This window comes from Palaemon carinicauda, chromosome 24, assembly GCF_036898095.1.
Source record: "Palaemon carinicauda isolate YSFRI2023 chromosome 24, ASM3689809v2, whole genome shotgun sequence".
In the NCBI taxonomy this organism is placed as follows: domain Eukaryota; kingdom Metazoa; phylum Arthropoda; class Malacostraca; order Decapoda; family Palaemonidae; genus Palaemon; species Palaemon carinicauda.
In genome coordinates, this window is record NC_090748.1 from 3,271,340 (window position 1) to 3,282,287 (window position 10,948).

The 10,948-nt window shown below is 37.7% G+C and overlaps 1 protein-coding gene across 5 annotated transcripts in view; it reads left to right on the plus strand.

The window, feature by feature from the left end:
• Positions 1–6,861, plus strand: part of LOC137618043 (protein FAM76A-like) — a 118,735-nt gene extending 111,874 nt beyond the window's left edge. For 3 of the 5 annotated variants that reach the window (XM_068347965.1, XM_068347969.1, XM_068347970.1), the window contains 2 exons: positions 5–148; positions 4,880–6,861. In XM_068347965.1, the coding sequence (XP_068204066.1) occupies positions 5–148; positions 4,880–5,110 (375 nt within the window). In that variant the 3' untranslated portion in view covers positions 5,111–6,861. The remainder of the gene's footprint in view (positions 1–4; positions 149–4,879) is intronic. The other 2 variants (XM_068347966.1, XM_068347967.1) reach the window with 2 other exon arrangements.
• Positions 6,862–10,948: the final 4,087 nt, after the last annotated feature.

Sequence of the window (10,948 nt, forward strand, 5' to 3'; positions counted from 1 at the left end):
ATAGGTATCAAGAAATTCTGGCCAAGTGAGAGACGACCCAGGTACTGCTGATCAGTTGGTTTTAATAACCCAACTCAGAGAACACATTGCAAATTTAGAGAAACAGCTCTCTGGTAAAGATGGTCAGCTTCTAGCCAAAGAAAAACAGGTGAGTCTCAATAAAGGACATGAATTTTGTGTCCACTAAAAAGGGCATTAAGCTCTGCAAAGTTCTTGCATGTCCAATCATTTTTATTAAAATGTTCCAGCTTGACTGTGCAGTACTAAGATACGATAACTAACATATTGTTTATATTTTTGTAGTTTATTGGATATTATAAAAGTGATTAGGAAGAAATCCATAGCAAATGTTGTCTTCAAGGGTAAAAAAGAAAATTACATTGAAGTTAGTTATGTGAATTCCACCCTACACTGCAATGGAAGATAATTATGAGCGGCTTGGTTTATTAATTTGGGTATTGGAAGGAACACCTGCTTTCAAGAGTTGGATAAGCACCTGACAATGTATGAAAAGTGGAAGACTGGAAAGTCAAATAGATCACATCCTATTGAGATGAGTTGGCAAAAACGGTGTGATGAACTGTAAAGTGATTTTGGGGGAAGCATATGTTAAACAACTTACAGTACAGTAGACTGGTTGTGATGGATTTTAAAATGAGAGGTAGAAAACACAAGAAGAGAGAGAGATCTAGAATTAAGGTTTAGTATCTTAAATTTAGGAGAAAACAGTGAGGAATTTGAGGATATTGAGAGAGAGATGACTAGAAAGGTTGAACAAGGAGAGGATGGACAGGGTAACAGAGTGAAAAATTATCAGGGTGGAAAAGAAAGAAATGTGTGTAAGGGAAACAGAGGAACTAATGAGAAGAACAAGTGGATATGGTGTGTTGAAAGGAAAAAAAGTGGTGGTGGGATAGAGATGTCCAAGTCTGTCAAAAGAAAATTCAAGGCTTTGAAGGACTGGAAAGTAAGGCATGCATAGGGTGCAGAAGAACAGTACAGAGAAGTGTTATTAAGAAATTCAAGGAGGAAAGTAGGTATAGCTATTGGAAGAGCATAGAGTAATTAAATGGAAGGCTAGGAACAAGGAAAGGAGAAAATAATATATATAAGATTTCAAATTTTGGTAAAGATAAAGACAGGATTGGTGGAACTGGGAGTCATCAAGGATAGAGATGGAAGTACTGGGTGTTCCAAAAGTCTTGGGCACATTTTGACATTGAATATCTCGAAAACTATTAGGGATATAAAAATGCATCTGGTATATTCAGAAAGCTTGTAATCTCAAGTTTTTCATGGAATGTTCAAAGATGTTCAATGTGAGCACCATTGGCCACACGACACGCATCAAGCCGATAGTCCAATTCTTGCCAAACGCGTCCCAGCATTGCGTTGTCAGTGGTTGCAACAGCTTCTGTTATTCGAGCCTTCAGCTCATCCATGTCTCTTGGAATGGGAGGCACATAGACCAGCCCTTTCACAAATCCCCACAAAAACAAATCGCCTTAGTGTTAGACAGTTTCTGAACACAACACTGCCAGACAGATGAATTGGACGGTCTGGGCAAGATGATCACGATCTCATGCCCTGGCCTCCCAGATCTCCAGATCTTACACCCTGAGGCGATTTCTTTTTGTGGGGATTTGTTAAAGGACTGGTCTATGTGCCTCCCATTCCAAGAGACATGGATGAGCTGAAGGCCCGAATAACAGAAGCTGTTGCAACCACTGACAACGCAATGCTGGGATGCGTTTGGCAAGGATTGAACTATCGGCTTGATGTGTGTCATGTGACCGATGGTGCTCACACTGAACATCTTTGAGCATTCCATGAAAAACTTTAGATTACAAACTTTCTGAATATACTAGATGCATTTTTATATCCTAAATAGTTTTCGAGATATTCAATGTCAAAATGTACCCAAGACTTTTGAAACACTCAGTATAATGCATAGGGGCATCGAGATGAATGAAAAATGGTAAAGCACCAGGTCCCTCAGAGTTTCAAATTGAAATGGTTAAGATAGTAGCTACAGAGAGAGAAGAATGGATGCTGGATTAATTAAGAGTGATATGGAAAGAGGAAATAATGCCTAAAGATCAGGGGGAGAGTCTAATGGTATCTGTATTTAAGCAGAAAGGTGATGTCATGAAATAATTCTATGGTAACTACAGGGGAAGTGAACTAACAAAGCATGCTTTAAAAATTTGGAGAGGGTAGATGAGAGATTGGGATATAGCAGTTTGGATTCATTAGGGGGGAGAGGGCCTGTGGTCTGTAGATGCCATCCTTATAGTAAGGCAGCTACAAGAAAAGAGGCTAGAGAGGGAACTAGAAGCTCTTCTGTGCTTTCGTAGATCAAGAGAAGACCTATGATAGAATCCCAAGAAAAAATATATTTTATTGCTTGAGGAAGTGAAAAATTCCAGAGAAGTTGGTTAGAATGGTTAAGATTATGTACAAAAGAACAAAGATGAAAGTCATAACAGCAGTTTCGGAAACAGAAACCTTTGAAGTTAGTAGTGGATTACATCAAAGGTCAGCATTAAGTGCATTTTTATTTGTGCTTGTCATAAAAGTGTTCAGTGAAGAGATTAGAAATGAAGAGTTGGTGTTGCTATACAGATGATTTGGTGATTACTACTGAAAATGAGGAAGAATTACAGAGAAGGGTTGTAGACCGGGAAATGTTTTTGGAGAGAGGTGGCTTTGATGGTAAATGTGATTAAAACTGAGGTTTTGGTGAGCAATAAGGAAGATAGGGACAGGATAGCCATACACAAAAGTAGAGGTTTGGTTATAAAACAGGTGGAACAATTCATATACTGTACTTTGGATTTTAATTCAGGCAAATTAGACAAAAAAAAAGTGCCAAATAAGGGGGAAATAAAAAGTTTTTTTTTTATTAAGCTTGAAGTCTTCTCAAGGATCATTAAACTAAGATCTAAAAAGTTCCCTCTCTGTCAGGTGTGTCCTATACCCCCCCCTTTATTTGTTGGTGGGGGAAAACCTATTTTTTAGGGTAGCTCTTTCCATATTTACTACCGTACTTTTTTCTCCAAAACGATGCATATTACGGCTATATGGTGTAGGGAGTGAAGAAATGTTTTGTGAAATTCTGCACAAGTTTGTTTTTCCTCTAAATATTAGTTTCAATTTAGTGCCCCTTGCGTATGCGCTGTAAACTAACACACTAAGTAACCTACTGTACTCCCCAATATTGTTTTTAAGCATTGTGTTAAGGAATGAACACATTTCAGTAAGTGTACAGTACATGTTCACACATAGTACACATAACCCGAGTCATCGCCACACTTGCACATACATGTTACCTACAATAACAACTAAACACTTGTTCCCGTCTAACAACTCCCGCTGCTACTATAGTGCATATTACTGTAATATATCTACAGTACTATTATTAAAGTGCAGCTTAATTAGCCAAGGTAACACTCAAACTTATTGTACACTTAGCCCATAATTACATTACTAATGTAAAGTACAGTATTTTGTATACAGTACAGTAGTTAATATAAGTACTTTATGAAGTAAGCTTGAAGCATAATGCAGTTCTCAAGCCGACGACTGTTTGTCACGTATTGCCCCATGCACTCTCCATTTCAAAACACTTCTGCCCTCAATGCATTCAAAATTCCAAAACCTTTTCTGCCCTTTAGATAGTTTAATGCACATATCACATTTGTACTAAAATCACTATAAACACACTGGATATGTACAGATTTTTTACATCACAATGTGATTTTGCACAAAAAGGACTGAAGCAGGAGATGCACACGCTGGTAGAGAGAATGCGAGACTGAAGCAGAGTCAGTGAGAGATGGGGTGTTGTGCTGTGTGGAGAGGAAAACAGAGTAAAATTTGTATAGTGATTAAATGAATCCGCAAATAGGGAGTGCTGACTGTCAAATTGTGGCCAAACCACACTTTGCATTACTCTTAAGCCCTTACCAATTAGTCTTCTTCATCAACATCCCCCCTCTCTACCCCTACACCTCCCCACCCCCCATCCTCTTTCCTCCTCAGCACTTGCGTTGGTCAGACGTGTTTTGTTTTGCTCTGTGTTGTTTTGTGTTTTTTGGAAGATGTCCAACGTTTTAGAGGTCCCTGCTCCCAAGTTGAGTATTATATTTGTCTGTTTGGGATTTCTAGGTAGCAACACATTATTCTTAACCGTGTTTGGTTTTTTGTTTTCGCCACTGGTTGTTCCCTTTTGGGGGTTCGCTGCGGCCATTGTGTGTCGCTTCTTCGTGATGTTCCTCGCCCAGAAATAGATTTTTCCTTCGTCAAAATCCCTTTTTCGATTTTAACCGAGCTCCATTTAAGTAATGTTGTACTTTTCTATTATCAAATCAAGGTGCATTTTAGCAATAGCCATTACTTTTTTTTTTTTTTTTTTTTTTTTTTTTTTTTTTCCCCCTCTTATTGCTGTCTTGGGTTACTACTGTATCTGTGTATGTGTATGGTGGGCAACACACTCGATTTGCTTGCTCCCTTCTGCCATTTGAATGTCGTAACCACGTGTCGTCACCAGACATTCCAGCCGTTGACACAGTTGTGAAGTTGCATAGGTCGTAAGTCAATGAGTATCTGTTAGAAAGAAAGCTAAGGAAAATGCAATATTTTTCAAGTCTTTAGCATCAAGAGTAAGTAGAAATAGATAGGTTGAACTAGGAGAAACGATTTCCTCATGTATCATTTAAGCCTTATGCCATCAAAACAATTACTCATTGAGAAGGGACTTTGCTATTGATATTGATATTTTACTCTCCTAATTAGGCTTGTAATCAGTTATTGTATTATTTGAGTACTCAACTAATAATGTCAGATTATTCAAAACGTGTATTTATTAAATTTGCAGATGACAGAACTTAAAGCTTCTCAGTTCACAGTGGAACAGGAACTTCGTCAAAAGATGAAAATTGTCGGACGTGACTATGAAGCCAAGGTTGAACTGTTACAGAAGAAAATTAGAGAGCAAAGTAGAGAGATTGCAATTTTAAGTAAAGGCAAAAAGAAAGGAGAAAAGGGAGCTGCTCTTTCAACAACTGACGGAGGCTCCTCTGGAACTGATAGTCCATCGGTTGGCTAATATGGCTGTTAAAGGTATTATTTTATATATAAATGTATAGTGCAGTTGTATAGGTGTATGAACTGAAATGCAATATTTATGTGTTTAGCATTTTTAAAAGTTAAATGTTGGTCAATCCATTTTGTTTCTTTTTTATGGTATACTGTATTAATTCAGTTGCCTTTATCATTCAGTAGTAAATGTATTTTTTTTTTTCTAAAATTTTGTTTATCCTGTTGACATGTGAATTAAACTGTTGTTTCCATGTTTTGTACCATTAGACATTTTTTTATTTTTAATGGAAGATATATCAATTCCCAGTTTTTTAACCCTGGGTTGATAACAGTATTGCATTTCTAATTACATCAATGCAATTTAACAATGTTAAAGAACCCTACAAAACATAGAGCCTTACTCTTCTTGGTAGGTCGAAAAGGGAAAACATGTAAAATCCAGTTGTGAGTTGCTGTTATTATTCCATGTAAAATTTTGCTGTTGTGTAAGAAAAAAAAATATTGATTTTTTATACAAATGGTACTTATCGTGCAAGTTTATATAATATGAATTTTATCAGTGCAATGATTAGCCAACTTCTAATAAAGAATATTGTTGTATTTCAGATTTAAATGACTTGAGTACTTTTGTATTTAAAATTAAACCCCCATCTGTTAAAATGACAAGTGAATATGTTTTATAATATTTATCTGAAAAATATGCATACATGAAATAGGCTCTCGATTCAACCGTCTATTAATTAAATAGCCGTGAGATTTCTAATCTTGCAAACAGTTCTTAATGACAAGATTTTTTTTATTAAGAGTGAATTGAACATGCTAACTAACACAGTTTCCCAATTGCAGGAATGAATGTGGTATTAGTGTTATATTATTGTCTTGAAAAATTGCAGGAATTTGTGTACAGTACTTTGGAGAGCAAGACTTGTGAATTAGGAGTCTTCTTGGAGTCTCATTAGATGTTTGTTTACATATTTACTTACTGTGCAAATTGTAATTAATGATAATGCATTATTTTGTATAAAACTGATAACATTTTAAAAGAAATAATTCACAGTTTGTACAGGCGAGTAACAGTTTCATAGGATATTTTAAACAAATCACCAATTCCATGATCAAAAGGGATTTGCATTTAGAGATTTATAGCAGTATCAATTGATCTCATCAGCTCAATTGTTTAAGTAACATTGCATTACTCAAATCCTCTGTGGGTAACTACTATACAATATTTTACTACATGTATAACAGAAAGAATCGCTCTGCTGGGAATAAAATATCAAATATGTTGTACATAAATAGTATTTGCTCTTTTGAACAGCATTTGTAACATAATGTAATGTACCTTGCACCAATATTTAGTTACATTAAGCATATGGAAGCAGTTCTAAAATAATAGTTTGTAGTTGTATTTCAAATGTTGTAGATGCCAGGCTAAGGCTTTCCAAATGTGATAGTAGTTGATTTTTTGTAGTCAAATAGGGAGTATGTTCAGTATTGTATTCAGCTGTAAATTATTTATATCTTTTACGCATTCTTAAATAATTAATTATCTACAGATGTGAAATAATGAATATTGTAATAAATAAAATAGCTTGTGTATCTTATGTTAACATTATTTGTGTACAGCAGTCTGAATACCAGGGTAATTCTTAAAACGTCTTTGCCATGGTTAGTTGCTTATGGAAAAGGAAGATTATTTCAGTAATAAAGGTTATTCTATAATGTCTGAAAATATTTCCATTATAGTTACCAACAGAATATTGAATTTTTTTCCCCCTTCACTTTATATGACAGATTTGCAAGTAATTTGTATTTTTTTAACTATACAAACTGGGGGTTCTTTAGATAGATGAAACTAGTGCAAGCTGGCATACAGCTACTAAGCTTTTAACGCAGGTGTCAACTACTGTTCCGGTTCTTACCAGTGGTAGTGGGCAGAAGCAAACAACCCTCCCCACTCGTACCTTCTTCACTTTGATCACAGCCCGAACTTTCTTCATGGGTAGGTGATGGCAGGTAAAGTATGTGTAAAGAACTCAGGTTTGCATAGTTGGGAAAAATACAAATTACTTAAAATTTTTCATTTATTCCTTCACAAATACAACCCTTGGTTCCTTATATAAGAGACTTGCCTCAAGGTGGGTGGAAGTCCTTCCAACAGGCTGAAACTTTTTAACCTGGTAATTTACCTAGTAAACCAATGGCTTGTCAATACAAGCGGGTTGACGGCCCGTGTGAAAGTGATTAAGAGCGTAAGAACGCAACCAATTGTCATAGCCTATGCATAATCCACAGTTTGTAAATATACACAATAAGGACCAGACATTCCAACTCCCCCTTATAAGAAGATTGGGGATGTAACAGGAAATAAATATATACATATATTCTGCCTACCAGCCCCCCCCAGATGCTGAAGCCTTGATGAGGATGGGGGGCTTAGGGTTTAGCAGCTGGGCTCTAATGAACAGTGGGAACTACTTCCCATTGGACCTCGGTGCCCAGCTGTCGATCCAACTAAATCAGTCAGCACTTTCTCTTTTACTTTTGATAATTTCTTTTTTCTCCCATCTCTTCCTTTTGGGCTCGATATTGTTGACGACTTTGGCATGTTCGATTTTACTTTGGATGCTGCTTTGGATTTGGCAGAGTGTGGGATGGACTGCATTCCATCTCAACCTGTGCCAATTTAGACGCCATCACCCTCTGGCAGACCCCATTGGGTGCAGACCAAGTCTGTTAAGAGTCGGGCTCCAGTGATCCGGTCTTAAGTCACCCATATTTGCGGGTAATGGTTGACGCCAGGCATTGGAGTCGACGGTGGGAGGGGCTAACTACCCCCACTGACCAGTGTACGCCCACCTTAAGAGAGGCAGCCCCTCTCTAATAGAGGACTGGTCCCCGCTGAAGCCTCTTCTCGTGTTGGGCCACATGGGATAGGAGGACTGACATCCTCCGATAAGAGGTGGATAACCCGGCTTGCTTTTTCAAAAAAACCAACACCTCTGTTGACGACCTGGAAAATACAAACATGGACCTCGGTACAGACAGCTCCAACTCGGGTTCTAACATTGTAACGTTAGAACCTTATTCACGTCATGTGAATAATAAAACGCTAGAGAAGAAGAGAGAGAGAGTGAAAAATGATGACAGTACAGAAAGATATAGAAAAGTAGAAGTATTACCTGGTCACTATGAAGTAGTGAATTATGAAAAAATTTTTATCCTGGAATTTGAAAACGGAAGAAATGAGCGTATAAATGTTTTTAAAGCTAATAGGGAAATAGTTACTTTATGTGGAGGGCAGCCAAAAATTTTACCCCAGGGAAATGGAAGTCTCTTGATAGAGACACTGTCCCCATTACAAGGTGAAAGGTTAAAAACACTTACAACATTGAGTGGTCATAGCGTAAAATGCGTTTCGCACCCTACTTTCAACCAGAGTAGAGGTGTGATATATGCTCCAGAATTGTTGGATATAGAGGAGAAAGAAATAGAGGATGAACTGAAAAATCAAGGAGTAGTTAAAGTAGTCAGAATGAGAAAGAGAGTTGGAGAACAACGTATCCCTCTTGCTACTCTGATTATAACATTTGATCAATGCCGATTACCAAATGTTATAAAAGCTGGATGGCTATCTTTGAAGGTAAAACCATATATCCCGTCACCAGTGCGATGTTATCATTGCCAAATGTATGGCCATTTAAGCCAGAAATGTAAAGAAAAACTAAACAATAAGCCAGCTATTTGTGCCAACTGTGGAAAAAGTAGTCATGGAGTATGCATAGAAAACCCTAATTGCATACATTGTGGGGAAGCACACCCAGCTACATCTAAAAGCTGTGTAAAGTTTATTTTTGAAAAAGAAATCCAGGCCATTAGGACCATGGAAAGGGTTACTTTTAAAGAGGCTCGTAAAAGAGCTCTTGAAAAGCAAATAAAACCAGGGCAACCTTTTTCAATGGTTCTGAAGAAAAACTTGCCAAACCACACAGACGAAAATTATATCTCTACTTCTAAGATAAAGAAACAAATGAAAGTAGTTAAAGAGGTTGAAAGTCCCATCGAAAATCTATATCCAGAAATTGTGGAAAAATCAAAACGGACACTTAAAGATCTGAAAATTATTCAAAAGCCAACTACTCCGATTTTAAACAATAGTACAAACCTCTCACAGGCCGTGTCCTTGCCTGATCTGATGGAGGTTGCACTCGAAACCAATTTACCTGGTGAACCCGTAGTGGGGAAGGTGCAAAAACCTGACAGATCACAACCTTTTAATTGGAAAAGAGAGAGACCTCCCTCCCTCTCTCCTCCTCCCATAAGAAACATTAAAGTCACGACTTCCAATAAATATGATATCTTGTCTGCTGATGTTTCTGAACAACTAGAAGGTAAATTGAACCAATCAGAAATTCAAGTTGAGGTCCACCATCCTCCTCAACAATTAGATCAAAAGGACACAAAGAAAAAGAGAAACACAAAACCCACTATATCAAGATCCTCTCTAGAGTTACCTCCGGGAAATATTGTTAGATCAAATATTGCCAATGGGAAGAGTTCATCTAAGGTGTCTTCCAAAAAATAAAACATAGTTTTTTCCTCCATTCTGCAATGGAATTGCCAGGGTTTAAGGGCGAAATATGAACAACTTAAGCTCCTCATACGTGAGCACTCCCCTATAACAGTATGTCTACAAGAAAGCAAGCTCGATGCTAATACTCCTTGTCCTCGAGAGTATGTTAGCTATAGGACACCATATGATCAATGAGCAGGGAGCCATGGGGGAAGTCTTATATACGTTCGTCGAGATGTTCCCCAAATATCTTTGTCTATCTGTACCCCTCTGCAGGCAGTGGCTGTACAGATTGATATAGGGAGAAAATACACAATCTGTTCTCTTTACTTGCCTCCAAATGATAACATCTCATATGATAATATAGTAGAGGTGATTAAACAACTTCCACAACCCTTTCTCTTACTAGGAGACCTTAATAGTAGACATCCTTTATGGGGTGATGTTTTAGCAAATGCAAGGGGTAATATTATATCGTCAATTTTGGAGAATGAAGATGTCGGACTCCTCAATACAGGAGAGCCCACACATTTTCATGTACAGACAGGTACCTTGTCCTGCATTGACTTATCAGTCGCAAGCTCTAACTGTCTTCTCGATTTTAATTGGAGAACATTAGATGATTGGCATACTAGTGATCATGCACCAATCATTATAAACACCAACAATGGTCCACCTTTACAAAGATCACCTCGATGGAATCTTGATAAGGCGGACTGGAATAGATTTCGGGAGTTAAGTGAAATTGAAGGAAATGCAGAACAGTTTGAAAGTGTTGATGATGCCATAGACTTACTTAATGGAACTCTTCACACAGCAGGAGTGAATTCCATTCCCAAAACAACTGGGATATTCAGACGACGACCAGTCCCCTGGTGGTCATCAGAACTAACTGCCCTGCATAGAGCCACAAGAAAGTCTTTAACTCGATTGCGCATGCGCCGTAATGAGGAGAATTTAGTCATATACAAGAAATGTAGAGCACAGTTCCGCCGTGCCATGAAAGAAGCTAGGCGCCAGTCTTGGATGTCATTTGTTTCCTCCATTAACAGTAGAACACCATCATCATCTGTGTGGAGGAAAGTCAAAAAGATAGCAGGCAAATTCACCCCAAACCCACCACCAGTGTTAAAGATAAATGGCCAGTATATGACTGGAGCAACCGAAGTAAGCAATGCCCTGGCTGACCATTTCTCAAATGTATCGTGCAAGTGTGAAGCAGCTCCTGGTCACCAGTATAGGAGCAATGAAGAAAAGAAAGTTTTAAACTTC